Here is a 20,791-nt window from a genome sequence, read left to right as displayed (position 1 = left end):
TTCTCTGGTTAGCCAGGCTGAAGGAGTGTGTTCTCACCGGCCTTTGTATCTCTTCTGCGGTGGTTGTCTGTTTTTACTTTTGGCATTGTGTTTTGCTTTCCGAGAGGAGTTTTTCTGATGGGGTTCTGAGACTGCTTTGTGTGACAGGGATGTTCACTTCTTGTCACATTTGCTGCAAATATTTTCCCTCGTGTAACATTTGCTTCTTTAAGCAGGCATGTATTTTTTGAAGGGTGGAAATCTCAAGTTGCGCACAGGCCGTGCACAGAGGCGACAGTCCCTCTCTCCGTGTTCTCTTCCGAGGTTCCTTCCCATCTCAGGATTGATTCAATATTCGCTTTGTTTTCTGGAGCTTACTCGTGGTTTCTCCTTTCGCATCTGACTCTTTCATCCGCCTGGAATTCATGTCGATGGCTGGTGAGAGGCGGGCTCTAATTTGATTTTTCATCCAGGGATCTAATCTCCAATCTCCCCGTAAACATTCACCGAAGAACCTACTGCTTCCTATTTGGTTTTCTTTCTCTTATCGCTTCTCAGCCCTTGACTGAGATCAACTGTGGTTTTCTTCCTCATCTACTGGGTTCTTACATAGTAGGGATTATTTCAGGGCTTCCCCTTAGGGTTCACTGATCTATCGCTACTGACCTGCAGTAACACCACTGGGACTTAATTACTTAAGTTTTAGAATACATTTTAATATCTAGCAAAGTCCCTCTCAATGATCTTCTTCCAAAACAAGTTAAGCTATTCTCGTTTATTTATTAAAACATCACAAAACCAGTACTCACTCCCCCTTAAAATCCCTAATTTTCTTTTAATAAAACGCTTTTTAAAAAATTTTTTAAAGTTCATATATTTATTCAGAGAGAGGGAGAGGGAGAGGGAGAATCCCAAGCAGGCTCCACGACATCAGCACAGAGCCCGATGCAGGCCTCAAAGTCACAAATCGTGAGATCATGACCTGAGCCGAAACCAAGAGTCGGATGCCCAACCAACTGAGCCGTCCAGGTGCCCCTTAATAAAAAACTTTAGGGATGTTTTCCCTCCACATACAACTTGGTCACACCATGAATTTAGATACACAGTCATCATCGTAATTTTTAAAAGAGCCTTTAATGGTGGTTTTGAATAAATCTCTTTTGGCCGAGGTGTGTAGCTGAGGGGATTGCTTTAAAAGTTCCCCTAAAAAGTTTCCTTTTAGCTGAACTTTTAGAGCCTCATGGTTAGAGAATATGTCTGAAGATTTTTTTGTGATATTTTGAAACATGTGGCCAAGAAGTTGGTCGATTTTTGTCAATGTACCATGGGTGCTTAAAAAGATGTATTGTTTGTTTATAGGCTACAAAGTTCAATATTTATTGGTTATTGAAGCAGGCAGTGATTCAGGTCTCAATCTCCTTATTTTTGCATCAAAGTTCCCAGTGTATGCTACTTTTATCCATATTAAATGGTCCTTCTAGACCATTTCATGCTTTTTTCCTTTGAATTCTAGTTGGTTTAAAATGAGGATTTCTCTTCAATTGCCCTTTGGTTTGTACTTACCTAATAAATCTCTGGTATTCATTTGTTTTTCCAGGTCTTTCTGCTTTAGGAACCTCTTCTGTAAACAGCATGAAATCAAATTTTGCTTTTAAATCCCATCTAGGAGACACTGCTTTCGAACAGCGGAGGGAAACTCAATTATGTTGACTGTTCTCAACTGTGAGTTTGGTTTTTTTTCTCATCTGGCTTCACGCTTTCTGTGGTTTTAAATTCTTCCTACTTCTTTTGTCCTTCTGCTCCTGACGCTGTTTGTGTCTCGTGCAGGGGTGTGGAGGGGGCACATTCTCAAAGAGGGGAGAGGTGGGGCTCTGGGGCGGGGTTTGCGGATCTCAGGTCGGGTTGTTTGGACCGCCCTGTGCCTCAGTTTTCTCACATGGACGGCAGAGATGAGTGACAGCAGCCCCCACACCCCACAGAGCTGTGGTTAAGTGACATAACACGTGGCTGGTGCCACTGCTGTCCTCATTGTCACACTTCCAAACTCCACCTGTGGTTACCTTTAGGTCTAAAAATTATTTAAACTATATCTCTCTAATTATCAAAATTGAGTGATACGGCTTTAAAATTCTTTTCTACCTAAGAGGACGAAGGTAGTCCGCTCGGACTCATCCTTCTTTGTCTTCCCTCCACTTTCTAATCTGAGGGTTTGCAGCCTCTACCTATTACGGTTTTTGTTTTTTTTTTTTTCTCCTCGTCTTCCCAGAGTCTGCTGTTTGCCTGACATCGGGGTTGGGTTTTGCAGCCATGGTGTTGCCCGCCCCTCTTGCTCTCACATCACCCCATCAAGACCTTTACTGGGATTCGTTCCCCGAAACTTCTGAGCCCACAGAACTCCAAGCAGGACTTCTGTCCCCTGTGTCCTTGCGGGAATGACACTAATGTCTGAAACGTAGGGTTCCAGAGGAGAAGCGTGCTCTGTGTAGCCCATGTGTCCCGGGATGGCTGAACCTTCAGGTTCAGGCAGTTTTCCAGAAGGAGTTTATTTGCAAACGTGTAGGTATGCCTTCATTTCCCTGTTCTTGTATGTGTCCGTCTGTTTGATCTTTTCCAAAAACTTTTAATATTTTTTTGGGAAAGAGGGAGAGAGAGAGAGAGAGCCGGGGCAGGGAGCAAGGGAGAGACAGAATCCCAAGCAGCCTCCACACTCAGCACAGAGTCCGACACGAGGCTCAAACTCACCAACCGTGAGATCGTGACCTGAGCCAAAACCGAGAGTCGGACGCTGAACTGACTGGACCACCAGGTGCCCCCGATCTGCCTGGTCCTACCCCCCACCCCACCCCTCAGGCCGCCAGTTCCGGAAAAGTTTTCTTGGTGTACATCTTTGATCATGCTTTTTTTCTCCAAGTTATGCTGGTTCTTGGGTTTGGCCTTGATTCTAGAACCTCCAATTCTGACCCGCGATTCACCATCTCTCATCTCTTTGTTCTGTTCTACATTCTGGAGGAACTTTTAAGTTTGTCTTCCACATCCCACACCTTTTAAAAACTCAGTGCCTGCAATGTGAATTTTCTTTTTGCTCAGACAATTTTAGTTTTCTGGAACTCTGTGCCTATGTGAACCAAATACGGTTTCCTTTCATATCTGCTCCCTCTTCTCTGGCACAGAAATCACAGCCTCTTGCACCGTTAGAGAAGCCCCAGAACCTTCTAATGTTGCTCTCTCCTCTCCGTCTCTCTCATAACAACGTTCTTCTGCACCTGCGGGATTATTTCCCCGTTCTTAATGCAGCAGGTTTGTTTCCAGGGCCTCAGGGAGGATCCCCCCCACATGCTCTGCCGTGAACTTGCCTCGGTTTTGGGGTGACTGTCCAGACCCGGCACCTGCCTGCCTTGGGCTCCTCTCTGCCCCCAGGGACACTGGCCTCTCCCTCCTCCAGCTGGAGGGCAGGCTTCTTCCAAAGTGGCAGGTGCTCTCCTGTCCTCACTGACTAGCCCTCTGACCCTCCAACCAGTGGTTTGCAAGGTTTCGAAGTCGTGGACTCCCGTTGGTACAAAGATTCTGGGCGCGAACCCCTCTACTGTGTGTGTATTTATCGTACGTTGCGCACAAGAGTTACCATCCACTCGCACGGTGAGTACTTAAAGGCTGAAGTTTTGTAATAAAAATGACTGGACAGAAGTCTTTCCCATCGTCCCCGTGGGTCTCAGTGTGCACCCCACGCTGGCGGCCGCACCGCAAACCCCTGGGGGCCCATCAGAACCCACAGCCCCTTCTCAGCTCTGCCCACAAGGGCTCGGCCTGGGGCTGTGTCAGCCCCACCCAGGGGGCCCCCTAGACTGCGTCCCCACTCCTTTCTCAGCCTTGAAGCCCCTTGCCCGTAGTGGCAGGGGTCTGTGGCAGGGAGAGGCCGAGGAGGGGGCTGTCCTCGCTTCTTGGCTTCTGGCTGGCGCAGACCAGACCCAGGGATCAGACCAGACCTGAGACCCAGGCATGGGAAGGTTGGCTCTGTGTGAACGAGAGAAAGAACGGGCCACTGGTGGTTTCCGTCCGGTTCCAGGGGCAGGGCCTCCAGAATCCCATTTCTCACTGAAGCACAAGTGTGTGGAAAGAGATGAACGTTCACACCGTCACCAGCAAAGCCCTGCTGACAGGCTGGCTGTGTGCAGAACTCGGAGCCGGGAGGGAAGGTCCACAGGGAATCCGTTCAAGAGGCTGGAGGTCGTTTGCCAAGCCTTACGGATCCCGCCCACGTCATCCTCTGCTCGATCACAAGACTCTCTGCACTTCATCAATGTTGGAGGGTCCTTGTTGCCGTCCCCAGGGCGCTGGGGACGCCCGCGGGGGGGTGGGGGGGCCAGGAAAGCCCACTTCTCGAGCCTGCGGCCCCTGAGGCCGGGCTCTCCCCCAGCCGGGCTGCTGGCGGCGACAGAGCTTAATGAGGAGGTTCCCACGACAGGCTCGGGGGAGGGCTGTGGGAGGCGGGCAGGCGGCCAGGAGAATCCCGGAGAACGCCCAGGCCACAGCTGTCAGGCCCGCAGCCGTGACGGAAGGCGGCTCCGGGTCCAAGGAAAACAAGCTGTTGCCGCTGCCCTGCCGGCAGCCAGGGGCAGCCCGCCCTGGGCGAGGGCCACCTCCGTCTCCTTCCTCAGAAGGAGCAAATGTGCAAACCCGTCCCTGTCACATAAAAGCCAACCTGAGACACGAGAAGCGTCTTTTGAAACGCGTCTTGCCGAAGAGGGGTCTCCATAGCAACCCGGGAGTGTGTGTCCACGACGAGCAGGGGTCCGGGCCGACGACCGCGCCGGGGTGCGGAGCCTGCCCTGGGCATCGGCACATGCGCGGTTCTCTAGGACCGCCACGCTGCTCTGTGACCTCGGGCAAGCCGTGTGCCCCCTGCTGTCCGCGGGGACAGAGGCGTCCCCGGGTCAGCTGGGCCAGATGGAGGTCACCTGCCGGCGGCCCGATGCCACAGCCCCCAGGGCAGCCCAGCTTCAGGCCAGGCTCTGACTGACTGGCTCCTGCCCCTTATCTATGACCCGACACCGGGAAGGGCCATGGTCACTTAAGCTGGGCCCTGAAAGAAACTGCTTGGTCACGGTAAGAGGAGTGTTTCCCCGAGTAGGAAAAAGTGCACTCGTTTGTACATGTTGTCACAGTCCCGAAGGCCGGACTCGGGCAGGCTTCCCGCAGGGCTCTCCCGGGGCTGCTTCGGGTATCGGCACCCAGGGTGCAGGGCGCAGGCCGACGGCGGCCGTGAGGTGCCAGGGGTCAAAGGGCGCCTCGGGCGACCCCTCGGGGAGCCCTGGAGCCCGGACGGCCCCGGGTAAAGGCGCTGGGCCTTTACAGGCCTATGCTGACAGGTCTCCGCTGGGGCTTTAACTTGGGCCAGGGCAGCTCCCTTCAGCCAGGGCAGCTGTGGGGGAGGGGCAAGGCCTGACAACCCCCTGGGGGGAAGGACTGGGCGTGTGGGTGGCACCTCCACTCAGCCTGAATTTACCCAGAAGTCCCTCCTCACCCCCCTCCACCCCCACCCCGGCCAGGACCACGGTACAGAGGCAGGAGCGCAGACAGCAGAGGCCTGGGGTCTGAGCTCCAGCTGAATGGCCGTGACCCTCTGGGGTCGGGGCTCCTGGTCCCCGGGAGAGGCCAGGCCACAGGTTCCTTGCGAGGGCGAGAGTCGCCTGGGGTGGGAGACATACGTGGGCCGAGTTCACACTCTGTGCCCACACGTGCCAGCTCTCCCACACCTCCACCCCAGGCCGGCGCTTTCCCCCAGCTTCCTCAGCTCTAAAGTGGGGATGCTCAACAAGCCGAGACCACGGAGACGACACACAGAGAGCTGGCGGCAGAGCTCGGAGCCAGGAGCAGCTGCCAAGGCTGGGCTGTGCCTCAGGTGCCATCGAGAGGAAGCCGTCCGGGCAAAGGGCCTTTTCACAAGAGGAGGGGGGGGCCCTTTAGGAGGACCTGGGACTTGCTCACTGTAACTCCGTGCCTTTGCTGGGACCTCAGCACGTCTGCGGGCAGGAAGCCAGGGGAGCCCGGCCCGGGCTCAGAAGGCTCGGTGGGCCATTCAATGCCAAATAAAAGGCAACAGAGTACTTTGCAAACTACGCGCTTATTTTTGAGTCAAAAATAGTCATGGACCCGTGGCAGGTTCAATTTGCAATGAAACTCACTTGCAGACGTTTTGTTCCCGGTTCAGCCCATTTGCTCGTCTAAAAACCACAGTGAGCATCACAGGCACGCAGGGCTGATGCAAGGGTGTGGGAGGCTTCAGACACCTTAAAGGGCTTGGCGAACTCAGTTACAGGTGTTGGAAGGCTCGGCTCCGATCAAGGAGGAAAGAAAACAGGGAAGCATGGGTCCTCGTATGGTAGGAGCTGCTTGCTTCTAATTATATGAAGGGGCCACGAAATTCCCAGGGGTTACCGAAAGATCCCCGTTACAACGATTGATTTCCACTCTCGCGGTGAGGCAGCGCATGGGCCCCACTCAGCACCGACGACAAGGCCTGGAAAGCAGGTGTTATGACCCCCGCTTGCAGGTGACAGACCTGAGGCCCAGAGAGGTACCGTGACCCGCACAACGTACAGCCAGGAGTACGATCAGGACTTTAGGGCTGGACCCAAGCCCTCCCCGCGGGACGCGCGTCCCCCCACCAGGCGAGCTTGTTAACACGCAAATCCTGTCTAGTGGCTCTGGGTGAGGCCTGAGCCTCCACGTCTAACAGGTTCCCGGTGACGCGAGGCTGCCGGTCTGCGGACCGCTCGCCGCATAGCGAGGCTCCCACAGTGCACAGTGAAAAGGGTTTCTGGGTGAATACCTTTGAGAAAGTCTGGACTCAACAAAATGAAACCAGTTTCCTTATGGCGGGACTTCCCAAAGCCTTGAAAATGCCGGTGAGGCATCGTCAACATCCAAGAGGAAGAGACAACACATAACTGCAAGGTGTCAGCCGCGAGGACGGGCGAGGAACGCACCAGATTCCACGCGGGTTTACAGGGGGACACCGAGGACAATGCACGCGGCACCCAGCTTACCCGGCCTGTGGTCCGGCCCCGCCCGCTCCCCCCGCCCCCCCCCCCCGCCACCACCCCCGGTTCCCCGGCCTCGCTGCCGCCCCAGCCGCCGCGGAGCGCACGCGTGTACCTTTCGCAGACACGCACGGTCCAGGCGGCGATGATCCACAGCGAGATGCTGAACACCAGCAGCACGGTGCCGGGGCAGATGGTCATGAGGGTCTTCATGACGAAGCGGGTGTTGAAGTTGATTTTGTTGAGCGCCCCGATGCTGCGGGACGAGGCGTCCGTGAACAGCTTGCTGTGCAGCAGCATGACGCGGGCAATCAGGTACAGGCGCAGGAACATGGGGATGGACAGGATGATGTCCACGTCGGCCTCCGCCCGCGACGGCGTGTAGGAGAAGGCCAGGCGCGCCGTCCAGAAGAACTTGTACTCGCCGGGGACGGGGTGGATGGCGCACACCAGCATCTCCAGGCTGATGCGCAGGACGCGCTCGCAGGTCATGGCTATCCGCCAGTCGTCCGCGCCGTTGTCAATCACGAAGAGCTGGGGGGGCAGAGAGCGCGTTAGAGGGGCCAGGGCTCGCCTGGGGCCTCCGGGGAAGGGCCGCGAAGGGGAAGAAGAGCCCCTCATTTATATTCACAACAGGAAGCTGGGCCCCTACCAGGCCCTGGAGGGGACGCGGAGAGGAAAAGGTGTTTCCCACGCGAGCAAACTCCCAAGGCTGCTGTAGACGCCCGTCCCCGGCAGAGGAGGGATGCCAAGGGCAGCCAGCACCTTGTCCCCACGACGCAGCAGAGTGTTTGCGTGGGGCCCTAGAGCCAAACTGGCTGGGTCCGGACCCTGAGCCCAACACTAACCAGCACTGGGATTCTGGGGACGTTAGTGAGCCCCACTGTGCCTCAGTTTCCTCATCCGGGGACCAGACAGCACCTGCTATGCAGCCACCACTGGGAGGCTGTGACGGATTAGCCTATGCGACAGGCTTGGCCCCGAGCCGGCACCCAGGAAGCGTTAGCGGTTAGGACTCTGGGCACCACAGACAGACGGGGTCCCACCTTTGTGTAAAATGAGGGTTGGGCCCAGTGATGGCTGCGGACCTTGGGGCCCTCCCCCGGCTTGAAGCGGAGATTCCTGCTGCCCTGTGGCCGGGCCTGGCTGGCGCTGGGGTTCACATGTGGGGACGGCCCTGGCCCCGTTCTCAAGGACCGTCCCGCCTGAGGATGCGAGGCTAAACGAAACAGCTCGGACGGAGCGCAGCCTCCGCAAGGGGCACCGGGAGAGGGCGCTGAGCCCAGCCGCCAGCCGGGACTCCCCTCGGGCCTCCCCAAGGGCAGCCGAGCAGGGGGCTCCCAGACGCAGGTTTCCACCGTCCCCAGACACAGAAAGGCCCTAGTGGCTGCTCCGTGGGTGCCCTCTGCTCCTAAGTGCCACCGACAGGCCACACCATGGCCGTGTGACTGCTGGCCGGACTCTTCCCACACAACGAAAACCATCCACCCTGTGACAACCAGCGTCGGGTTACTATGGAAACTGGGTTCACCGTGGGCAGGAGCCGAGGCAGTGCGTGGCAGACCTCCCTGACTCCCCGGTGGGGAGGGAGACGGGACGCCAGCCGCTGGCTCTGCCCGGCTTGACAGGAAGGTGCCGGCCCCCCCCCGGGGGGTACCACGTGCCCCTCAAGGGCCTGCTGGTGTCAGTTTCCCGGGGGGGCAGCGGGGGTCGAGGCCAGTGAGTGGCACTGGGGTGTCTGCACCCAGTTATTAGCTGTGTGACCTCAGGCAGGTCAGACCGCTTCTCTGAGCCGGTCTCCACCTCTGTCCCGGGACTGTTAGTGTTGACCCTGCCCGCCTCGGGGGGCCAGCGTCGGGATCCAGTAAGACAGATGATACGAGGAAGGGTGCATCAGCAAGTACTTCACATACGTGAGGCATCCAGGCGGCCGGCCCGGGGGTGGGGGGGTGGGAGGGGCACTCACACACGGCGTGGGGGAGCGATGGACGGAGGGACGGACGGCCACTCCCAGCTGCAGACTGAGAGCCTCTGCCAGATGGGGCTCCGGTGCAGGGACGCACAGGCTGCAGGGTGGCCGGTGTGTCCCGGGAGATCCCACTGCTGTCCCCCATGAGGACACCCTTACGCCCACTGCCACCTGACCCCCGGAGCCCCAGGACGGCCTCGCTGCTCCCAGACTTAGGAGGGACCCCACCCTGCCACGTTCTCCCTCAACTTCCTCCACGGCCCTTACAAACTGCAGATCTTGGGGCGCATGGGGGGCTCAGTCAGTTAAGCATCTGACTCCTGATCTCGGCTGAGGTCATGATCTCACGGTCTGTGGGATCGAGCCCCACGTCGAACGCTGTGCTGACAGCACGGAGCCTGCTTGGGACCCTCTCTCTCCCCCTCTGCCCTTCCCTTGCTCGCACGCGCACGCTCTCTCTCAAAACAAATACATAAGCTTAAATAAAGTAACAAATTGCAGATCTCAGTATGTACTCGTCATGTTTACTCGGTCCTTGTGGGTCTCTCCCCCTGGGATGCTAGAACTGCTCGGACAGTTTGCTAAGGACACCCCTGCCCGGGGCCACCCAGACCAAGCAGCTCTGGAGCTCTGAGTGTGAGGCCCCGGCATTGGGTGCTTTCTTCGAGCTCCCCAGCCGACCGAAGTGTCACCGGGCCGGGGGTCGGGCGATCACAGCGGGAAGTCCAGAGGGACAGGGGCTGTGGCCTCCGTGTTCCCTGTGACGCCTCTGTGCCCAGCGCAGCTCCTCACATAGACCAGGTGTTTGATGACTGCTTTCTGTGGGGGCCGGCGTGGCTGAGCTCTCCCCTCGGGCTGGGTCTCCTCCTCTGAGGGCTGAGGGGCAGGTCAGATGGTCCCCTCCCACCTCTCTCTCCTCCAGAGCCTGGGTAGACGGTCACTGGGATGAAGGGTGTGCAGGGAGGGGACCGTGTCTCCAGCACCTGGGTGGGTGGTCACTGGGACATCGGTGACTGAAGGGTGTGTGGGGGGGGGGGGGGACAGACCATGTCGAATGGAAAAGCAGGCAGACTGCCAATGTCCCTCGCTGACCACCCGGAGCGGAAGTCCCCATGAGAAACTCACTAAGCCTGAGACCAATGAAATACCTAATGATGCATCCGACGCCATGGGAAGGACACCCACCAATGCCCAGGGGTGGTCCAATCTGGAACAAAGTGTCCCAGGTGAACTTCAAGCCCAGAAAGTTCTGGAGCCAATCTGGAACCAGGATCTCAAGCAGCACGGACCAGAGGGGTGAGGACCCTCCTCCCCTGAGCCCCAGCCACGCACCCCGGTTCCGGGGCAGCCTCTGTGCCCCGAGGATGCAGACGTGGGGGCCCTCGAGGTCTGCTCTGGGCAGCCATGGGGCAGAGGCCTCGGAGGCCCGTCCAGGCTGACCGTGAGCGCCCTCCTACGGTCGCCCCAAACGCCGGCCACGTTGTCCCAGATGCTGAGAGCTCCTGTCCCCGAGGTAAGGGTGACCTGGGACGAGTGAGCAGTGCCCTGACTCGAGTCCGCTCCACACGTGACCCTCTGCCACCCGAGCAGCGGATCTAGAGCCCGGAGGACACGCAGCCGTTCCTGCCACCCCGACACCTTCAGTACAACCCCGACAACACGGAGCAGTTAGTGAGAGCCGACCACAGACGTGCAGCGGGGCCCCTGAGCTGGTGACCGCGGCCGAGCGCGGGGCACTCGCGGAGCCTCCAGCGGGCCCGAACCATCTCCCGTGAAGCCCGTTTGCTAACGAGATGTGGACGCTGTCCTGTAATGTTTTGGACGCCGTACTGCGAGTGACAGACAGAGCGGCCGCGTGGGGAGAGGCGGTTGCCGGTGTGTCGTCTGCTGACCCTCGTGGCCTCGTGGCTGAGCGCCACGGCCTCTGGCCACGCATCACGAGGGGGGCCGTCTCACATACCCCCAGCCCAAGAAACGACCCACACTCAAAATTCCCAGTATGATTTCTACCGAATGCACGGGACCTTCACGGCACGGTGAAGTCAGACCAGTGCGCGCGTGACCTCGGGCACAGCAGGCACATGCTCAGAGAGCGACGGCAAACGCTTTCCCACACGGAGAAGGTGACGCCGGGCAGCGGCGCGGTTACGACCCGGCCGGTGGCAACCATTTCACAACGCAGATGTGAAACGTGTGTGATTTTGTCAATCATTCCTCAACACAAAAGAGCCAGGCAGGCGAGGACACAGCGGGCACCTAAATATGGGTCCGACATTCGCCCAGGAACCGGCTTGTGACCTCAGACAGCCCCAGCACAGAGAGGCAGGATGGGGAGCATCTGCGGAAGCTTCTGGAGCGAGGCAGGCCTCGCAGAGCCTGGAAGGCCTGTGTCAGGCAAACCCGGGATGGCCACATTCCTCCCGTCCCCCTCGTACCACCAACCCCCCCCCCCAGCCTGCATCCTCACACAGGGCTCTGCCTCTCCTCCCAGAGGGAGGTGGCCGTTTCCCAGCCCGGAGGGAATCCCAGCTGGGCCGCAGCCTTGCTGTGGCCTCGGGACATTAGACGCAGCAGCCGAGGGAGAAGGGGCGCAGCGGGGCACCGCCTGCAGGGAAGCCCGTCCAGACTGCTGAACCGTGCCTCACTCAGCCGGCTGGACGGAAGGGTCCCGCAACTCGCCCGCCCGCCCGACACTTGCCTCCTCCTGCCACGGCCCAGAAGGCACCGCTGCACCCCTCCCGCCCTGCATGCCGGCCTGGCCTGTCAAGCATCTGGGCGCCTCTCCGGGGAGGGGACCCTGACCAGGGCACGCCCGCTTCCCGCACCTCTACCCCATCCCGCGGACGCGGCAGGTCGCGTATCCGACAGTAACTCAGAACCTTCAGGAAGCTGCTGTGTACGTGGTGCAGGACTCCGCCTGCTAAGTGCTTCCCACGTGCGAGCCTGAGTCAAAGAACAAGGGCAAATCGGAACTTACCGGGTGTGCAGGGGAGAAAAAGTGCAGGCAGCTTGGGGACAGTGACTCTTGCCGGCAAATTTGGGGGGTAAACCGATTAGCGGGCAACGAGCAAAGAGGTCAGTGTGAGCGTTCTTGCACTGAACGGCCAGTGAGACGTAGAAAACACCCAATCTATGTTGTTTATGGGGGCGCCTGGGGGGCTCAGTCGGTTAAGCATCTGACTTCGGCTCCGGTCATGATCTCACAGTTCGTGAGTTCGAGCCCCTTGTCGAGCTCTGTGCTGACAGCTGGGAGCCTGGAGCCTGTTTTGGATTCTGTGTCTCCTGCTCTGCCCCTCCCCCGCGCTCGCTCGCTCTCTCTCTCTCTCTCAAAAAATAAACATTAAAAAAAATTTCTTTTCATAAAAAAAAGAAAACACCCAATCTCCATTGTTTATGATTCTCCAGAAACACTCGCATTTTAGCTGTGGCTCTCGGTGCAGCACAGACAGCTGTGTCTGCGAAGCCGGCGGGATCCTCCCGGACGCAGCCCTGCCTCAGCGAGACCATCCCCACGCTTCCCTCTGAGAGCCGCTCCCAGAGTCGCCAGGCCGCTCACTGGCTCCGGCAGCCCGACTCTGCAGGGCCGTCCGGTCACCCCAGGACCCCAGTCCCTGCGGCGCCCGAACCCACAGGTGCTTCTGGCCGCGGGGCCCGGACGGGCGGTCTGGACAAGCAGCGGATCCCAGAGGCTCCGGAGTCTCCCCGACACAGCAGGACCCCGCCAGCCAGGCCCGGGAGCCCCTGCCCTTCCCTCCAAGGCACACAGGGGACCAGCCTGTTGTGTTTGGAGGTGATGCACCGGATTCACCAGCTCCCCCATTCTACTCCGAAAGGCTGAGCAACACAGCCTTTGCTGTGCTTTGTGCATAAGGCAGTCGCTTTATGTGAGCAACACCTTTCATCAAAATGCTCTCAGCTATTGGGGGAGATCCTGCTTAGACGTTTCCTTACTAACCTGGCAAACTTTGATTCTCGTGCAAGTATGAACTTTTTATTTTTATTTATTTATTTTTAATATTTTCATGTTTATTTATGAGAGAGAGAGAGACAGAGAGACAGAGCATGAGCGAGGGAGGGGCAGAGACGGGGGAGACACAGAATCCGAGGCAGGCTCCAGGCTCCCAGCTGTCAGCACAGAGCCCGACGCGGGGCTCGAACTCACAGACCGCGAGATCGTGACCTGAGCTGAAGTCGGATGTTTAACTGACTGAGCCACCCAGGCGCCCCTGAATTTTTTTTAATTAAAGGAGAGAAAGCACAAAAGGTTTTTCGTGTTCTCTGCTGTTCTCTCTCTAGAAGAAAAACTCCATGGAGATTTTCACCATTTAGAAAAATATATGCAGAATAAAAGCAAAAGAAAGAAACTAAAAATTTTCTTAAAATCTAGTAATAATAATATATTACGTAAATATACATATATATATTTTAATCCTAGAGCACGCATTATGCACGTATACCAGTACTATGGGGGTTTCCATGGAAACAACATCACAAGTCCTGTAATACCTAATTAGGTTTCCCCAAGGACAAGAACTGATTGCCAGGGGTGAAATGCACGTCCGGGTTTGCAGGGATGGTTAACATAAACCTCCCGTCAGTAAACGTGCCGCGGACCTGCCGAAGAAAGGGACGAGGGGAGCAAAGGCATACCAAATGTACCTCTGAGAGAGGCCAGCTCGTTCGGGGACGGCCAGAAAAGTCTGCCCCGACTGCCACCAAGACTCAGTGGCTGGGGGACGCGCTAGCCGGCTCTGTGTCGAAGAAGGAATCCTCCCCATCTGACACCGTCGTGACCGACTGAGTCAAGGGATGCCAGGCCACGTGTGAAGTCCCACGGTGGCTCTCCAGCCCTGCCGGGCCGGGGTCGCCCCTGGTGCCGCTCCATGGGGCAGAGTCTACCCCTGGTCTCCTGCCAGGTGCATGAGAGCCCACGGGGACTCCTGAGCCTGAAGTTTGCTTGGGACGGTCCGAGACCGGTGGTGACCATGAATCCTTCCTGTCCCCAGTTCTCAGAGAATGAAAGCCAGTCCCAGCATTCGAGGGCACAAGTAATCTTCACTCACACAACGAGAACATCTTCATCCCCGACACGACACCACTGGGGATGAGCATTTAGTCACTGACTGTCCATGCACGTCCTCTTCCCTCTCTGGTCCTCGGATCCCTCGTCTGTGACACGGATGGGTGGGTCCATTTGTGATTTTCCATTTTCTCCCAGACACGGAGCCGTTTCTTCCAATGAGATTTTTCATATAAGTCCAATATGGGGAAGAGATAAACCCAGAGCTGTTTAGGGTAGCAGTAGGGGAGGGGGTTGAGGCATCCACGAGAGTCCTCCGGCTGGGGCATGAGTTGGGGAGGGCGGCGAGGGGCGTTCGAGGGGCTCAGGGCCGGGGCTGGTGCCCGTGTCGAGGCCACCCCGGGCCCGAAAGCTAGGGGTCTGTCCACAGTCCTGTCTGAGGCATGTTATCTACGGCAGCAGCGGCTGTGTTTTCTGGACTGTCCCCAGGTTAGGCCAACAGGACCCTGCCACTCCATTGTCTCAGCTGGTCTGTCCTACCTCCGCCCACCTTCTACGGCGGCCCCAGGCCTCCAGACTTGCTCTGAAGGGGTTTCTGCAGGCAACAGCCGTGAGAAGGGGTCCAGGGGCCAATGTTTGGGAAGGTCTCCTGGATATTCACTGTGCTTGTTTGCATACGAAAGTTTCTGAGACTCTCTAAAGAAACCTGCTCAGCTTTGAGCGGTGGTTTCCCACCTACGTGACCATGACTCTGGTTTGGGGGAAGTGGTGCTCAAGATGGACTTGGAAAGGCGGGGTGCAGGTGCTGAGGGGCGCCCCCAGACACCCACACTCGCGTGGCCCGGGACAGCGCGGCCGCGAGCTCGCCGGGGCCTCCGTCCCCCTCCCGTCAGCCAGGCACGTCCACGGGCTCTGAGGAATTCTACTCAAAGCGGCACCGGGCGCTCGCTCAGCTGCAGGCACCGCTCTGGCCGCTCCACGGACACCAGCTTCTCCAAGCCCCGGGACGACCCCGTGGGACGGGCCCCATTATTATCGAATTAAAGATGAGGAAACTGAGGCCTGAGTCAGCGACATGCCCAAGGTCACACAGCCGGAAAGTGGTGGGGCTTCTAAGCCGTCTGGCCCCAGGGTCCAGGTGGATGAGCTTTCCACCTGCTGCCGTAACAAATTAGCACAAAGTTCACGACTTAAAACACGCTCTTCTGGTCCTGGAGGCCGGAAGCCCGAAATCGGCCTCGCTGGACGGAAGCCACGGCCGCGGGCAGGGCTGGCTTCTGCTGGGCTCCGCACCCCCGGGGGATGTCCCCCACCCCTCGCTTCCTCTCCCGTCACCGGTTCTCCTCCTTTTATGAGGACACGTATGATTACGTTCAGGGTCCCCCCGGAAAATGCGGCATTTATCTCCCTGCCTCGAGATCCCGAGTTTGGCCCCATCTGCAAAGTCCTTCTGCCACACAAGGTGATATTCGCCGACCCCGGGGACCGGGCCCCCGATATTCTGGGGGGCCGTATTCAGCCTGTCACACCATGCTTTCAGCCACTGTGCTGCACCAGCCTAATTTCCTAAACAATTCTGGGAGGATGTTGCCGTTAACCCTATTCTAGAGATCAGAAGGCCAAGTCTCTGAGAAGTCGGTGAGCCGGCAGGGGTCACCCAGACGGCAAAGGCCGCAGCCACAACACAAGCGGGGCCTGCGTCTGCCACTGGGGGGCTCGGGGCGCACAGGCCCCTGGGGGCCCCAAGCAGGTGCTGTTTTTGTTGCCCCCGGAAACCTGACGAGGGCTCTCGATCCGCCGAACCCACGAGATGCGCGGACACTCCACCGTATGCGGATCCTTTCCGGGGTTCGCGGGCACCGGGTCGAGAACCCTCGCTCTCGAAAGCAAGATCTCGGAGAGGTATTTGCGCCCCATGTTCACTGTAGTTTACTCCCAGCGGCCAAAGATGGAAGGGGTGGCCCCAGGGCCTGTGTCAGCGGACAAGCGGACGAGGAAAACGGGCTGCGTACAGCAGAAGATCACTCAGCTGTATGAGGAAGGCGCCGACTCTGACGGAAAGTAGGTGGCGGTCCCGGGGGTGGGAGGAGGGGGACGGAGTTTCAGTTTTGCAGGAAGAAGGTTCTGGAGACGGACGGCGGTGCCAGTTGCACAACACGTGAAAACGTATCTAGCAGCCCTGAAACGTGCACTCGGGACGGGAAATTCCGTGTTGCGCGTTTACCACAGTGTTTTAATTTTTTTTTTTTCAACGTTTATTTATTTTTGGGACAGAGAGAGACAGAGCATGAACGGGGGAGGGGCAGAGAGAGAGGGAGACACAGAATCGGAAACAGGCTCCAGGCTCCGAGCCATCAGCCCGGAGCCCGATGCGGGGCTCGAACTCCCGGACCGCGTGATCGTGACCTGGCTGAAGTCGGACGCTTAACCGACTGCGCCACCCAGGCGCCCCACCACAGTGTTTTAAAAAGGAACGCTTGCTTAATCCGAGCGTCCACGCGGGGAGCGGTCGCGTCTGTCCCTCCTGTGGCGGGTGGGAGGACGGGGCTCCACGGCCCTGCGCCTGTCGCTGCTGACCGCTGGCCCCTCTAGAAGCCCTGCAACCTGGAGATCGAACAGCCAGCCCGAGTGTCGTCAGAAACAAGCACGGTGAAAGCACCGAGGACAGGCAGGAGGAGGCGGCAGGACGAGAGTCCAGCTGCTCACGTGGCAGAGAACGGTTCACAGGAACCTCTGAAGGGAGCGCGGGCGCCGGTGCGGATTTTGCCAAGAACCTGAAGGCCCTCTGACTTGGTAGCGACCGCGCCACGCACGGCCCTCCCACGGCCACGCACACGGCTCAGGGCAGTGCTGTCCCTGCGGCCAAGTGAGCGGGGTTATGAGATACCTGAGGATTTTTTTAAACTTCTCTGCTGTTTGCAGGAATCCAGAAGGAAGAGCCAGACCCGCTCCAAGACTCACATCCCCGCGGGCACCGGGCCAGCCTCTCGGATAGCAGCCCGCCTGCCAGCCTGTCTGAGAACATCCTGTCCGGGGCAGCACCCTTCCACGGGGCCAGGGGGCAGCATGCGAAACAGCGTGATGCAAGAAAATCCGTGCCAGCGCGGCAGGTGGAGGGGAACGACCAGTGGGGGTGGGGGGGTGGCGGAGGCCAGCCCCGAGTGGGGCGGAGGCACAGGGGCATGACGGTAAGTCCCGTCTGCGCTGTGGTATGAATAGGTGTCCTCACCGCAGGGCTCTGGAAGGGGAACAAAGGGCCGCGACATGGCCGACGGGTGTCCCTCTGAGGCCCAGCTCGTCCCCTCCCTGCGCCCCTGCCCTGCTTCTGCAGCCACGCCACATCCTCTCCCCTTACCAGGGAGTTGTGTTAAGTGGCCTTTCATCCAGCGACAGAAGGAGGTGGGCTCTCAGTGGAGCCCGGTCTATAAATACAGGGGAACAATAGGAACCAGAATGTTCCACAGGAAACCGGCATGCCTCGCCCTCCCCACACAGAGCACGGAAGATTTTCACAGGGATTTCTGTGCGCGTCCTTCCCAATTACAGTCCCAGAAAGGCAATGGCAAGCTGGTGAGTTTATTCAGGTGATATCCGTGAGACATAGTTCTCTTTAAAAGGAAAGGAAATCTGCATGTTTTGTTATACCCATCCTTCATTCCGTTTTAACTGGTCCCTGAGAGGCTTTAACTACAGCAAGAGGGATTTTGGTTACAGAGATGGCCAAACCTTGCACAGGAAGGGGAGCCCGGGGTGGGGAGGGAAGGGGGGGTTGAAGAAATCCGCCCCCCAGGGAAGTATTTTCTAAGCAGAATCCAGACCCATCCATCTGGGAAAGGAAGTCCTCTCCGGTCTGTTTTGATGGAGTCGCCTTCTCTTGCCTGTGATCCAGGGAGAAGTTTCACGTTTCTCTATCCCTGAAGGGGTCTCTGCGCGCACGTGAGCACTCGCGTGTGCACACACACACACACACACACACACCCCGGATCAAGGGCAGCTCCTCGGCCCCTCACCAAGAGCAGGAAGCCCCCAACCCCAGACCATCCCACGAGGGAGCAAGCACCCCGAGGCCAGTCTGCCCATTCCAAACGGAGACGGACGGTTCCATCCAGAAGAAAGGGCTGTTTAAAAGCTGTAATAAATCATGTGCCCCGTGAGGTGTCAGACATGCAAACCAGCGAACGCAAAGTCAGAATTGCAAGAGAAGTCGGGTTTTCAGCCACCAGCAGCCGCCCGGTTCCTTCTGGCCTCAGCACAGGCCCAGGGCCGCGCCAAGCAGTGCGTCCCCGCGGCCGGGGTCCCTCCTGCCTGCTGCTTACAGAGGGGATCCACCTGAATCCCCATCCCTGCCCCTGCAGCAGAGGGGAAGGGAGAGGGCCGTGGGGGCTGGGGCGGGAAAGGCACCTGAGGGTGTGAGGCTTACAGGCTGGGACTGGCAGAGCCCCTGTGAAAGGCAGAAACCACGTGACTGGGTCGGCAGTTACCAGCGTAGACCCCGACTTTTCAATTACTCGTTAATAATACTTAAAGCAAAGGAAGAATGCACCAAATCAGTACTCAGTCTTGTAACTTATTCAAGAGGCTGGGAACTACCCCCGAGGGTTAAAGGGCGGGGGCTGAGACACAATCCGGAGGAAGGGCCGGCCAGCGCCAGACCCCAGCTCCGCCCGGGGGCCCCACGAGGCTTCGGTGCCCCCGCCCCCGCCCCCCGGGCACGCGGAGCTCGGTGCTGCTCCGGGCCTTCCGCTGTGCAGGTGACCACAGGTGGCCCGCTCATGGCCTGCCTGCCGACCGGGGCCGGCCCTCTCCCTCCGCAGCCACCCCCGCCCCCCGCCGGTCCCGTCCCTCCCCGCTCCCTCCACTGTGCCACACTGGCCGCCTCTCAGGCTGGCGAGCTTTCCTCCGGACATGCGGGGTCTGCGCGTGCTGCCCCCTCGGCTGAGAACGCCCTTCCCTTCACTCCGCGCCAGGTCGGTGGCTCTCTGTCCCCGCCAGCCAGGGCCACCCGGCTGCTCGTGGCACGTGCGCGCTTGCAGTCTCCTGGTTATTTGTGCGGCTACGAGACGGAGGCCGGGAGGCCGTCAGCCGCTCGCGGGCGGGGCCCACAGCCGAACCTGCCTCCGGGGTCCCCCACCCCCCCCACCCCCCCTCACCCCCGAGCTTGCCCGCGTCGCCAGGTGCTTAGTGAAGAAGTTGATGGGCGAGAAAGCGCCTTCGGGGGCTGCCCGGCGGGAAGGACACTCCGTCCTGTGGAACCAGGCCCGGTGGCACGGGACCCCACAGCCGGCCCTGCTCCCGCGTGGCCCCGCGAGGACTCTGGGAAGACACCTGAGCTCCTGTGGAAGGCACACCGGCGTCACTTAGTCATGTCGGCTCTGCGAGTGCCAGGCCCGGGGCCTGTCGTGTGTCACCAGCCCCCTCTGGGGACACAGCCGCGGCCGGGTCCCCGCAGCCCACAGCTCTGCAAGGAGCCCTTACGGCAGCGGCTGAGGTGGACACCACCTGGGGTCACTCGTAGAACATTCTCTGAGACGCCGCCCGTGGACTCCGGGAGAAGGACATGCCAACGTGTCCGGGGACAGGGCACCGCATCCCCGGGGCCTCAGGGCCTGTGCAGCTCTCGGCTGAACAAACGCGGAAGCCCCTGAACAGTCACCTTTGAAACCCGGGAGCCCCGTCCCCTCCCTGACCGGCGTCTGCCAGAAGGGGTGGCCGCCCCAGGCAGGCTGACGCCCTGGTCCCCCGAGAGGGCGTCCTGGGTACACGCACAGGGATGTGTGAGAAAGGGGACACGGCAGAACCACCTCTGTGGTGACGGTGGTGAGGCCCCGTCTACCGACCACACTGGAAAGAGGCCGGGCCCTCCCAGCTGACATCTGGAAGGAAGTTGTATACAACTTACTCGATTGCCAAACATTCGGCGACACACGTCTTCTCTGAGACACTGGATAAGGCACTGGGGGGGAGGTGTGCGGCTCAGGGAGGCCGGAGCCTCGAGGGACAGTCACCCAGACACAAGCATCGCACCCAAGAGGCACAGGGGGTGCGTTTGCGGGAGGCCCGGGCTCTGCAAGGGGGAGGTCAGGCTCGAGAGTAAGCCAGGCGAGGAGGAGCGGTGGGGACAAAGGTGCAGGGCCGGGGCGCAGCAGGGCCGGGGACGTGGGGGGGCCGGCACTGCGTTCAGGGAGGGAAGGGCACGGCCGGACGTGACTGCGGAGCAGGGCAGGGCCAGGCCGCGGCCGCCTTGCTGGGAGATGGTGGTCCAAGGACAGTGAGGCGCTGCTGAGGTCAGACGTGTGTGTCTGTCGGATTCCTCGTGGCGACACAGGGGGGCTGGGGGCGGGAGGGAGGCGAGGAGGCAGGGGTGCCAGCAGCGGGGAGACGGGCGGACATCGTGAACGCCCCCGTCAAAAAGTATTTTCTCTTAGAAGATGCTCACTCAGCAATGACAGAGAGAGAGCTCATGTACACTTGAGTGCCCCCAGGACGCTTTCCCTGGCCTCCACCCCGCCCCCCGCCTTTACCCACCCCCCACCCCCGGCCTCCACCACCCCCCACCTCCACCCCCCCTCCAACACCCCCCTCCCGTCTCCACACCCCCCCACCTCCACACCACCCCCACCCCGGCCTCCACACTCCCCTGCCTCCACACCCCCTCCAGCCTCCACCCCACCCCCGGCCGACACCCCCCCCTCCTGTCTCCGCATCCCCCCCACGCCTCCAACCCTGCCCCCGCCTCCACCACCCCCCACCCCCCCACCTCCACACCCCTCCGGCCTCCACCCC

General features: G+C 59.4%; 1 protein-coding gene across 2 annotated transcripts in view; it reads right to left on the bottom strand.

The window, feature by feature from the left end:
- The window catches only part of KCNN3 (potassium calcium-activated channel subfamily N member 3), a 113,340-nt gene that overhangs the window by 38,329 nt on the left and 54,220 nt on the right, over positions 1–20,791 (bottom strand). For both annotated transcript variants that reach the window (XM_047093012.1, XM_047093011.1), the window contains exon 3: positions 7,135–7,553. In XM_047093012.1, the coding sequence (XP_046948968.1) occupies positions 7,135–7,553 (419 nt within the window). The remainder of the gene's footprint in view (positions 1–7,134; positions 7,554–20,791) is intronic.

This window comes from Lynx rufus, unplaced genomic scaffold (assembly GCF_022079265.1).
Source record: "Lynx rufus isolate CCGP_SWC_20201006 ecotype Redwood Valley unplaced genomic scaffold, mLynRuf1.p SCAF_31, whole genome shotgun sequence".
Classification (NCBI taxonomy): Eukaryota; Metazoa; Chordata; class Mammalia; order Carnivora; family Felidae; genus Lynx; species Lynx rufus.
Note: the sequence above shows the minus strand (reverse complement) of the source record. Positions and strands in the feature narration are given on the sequence as shown.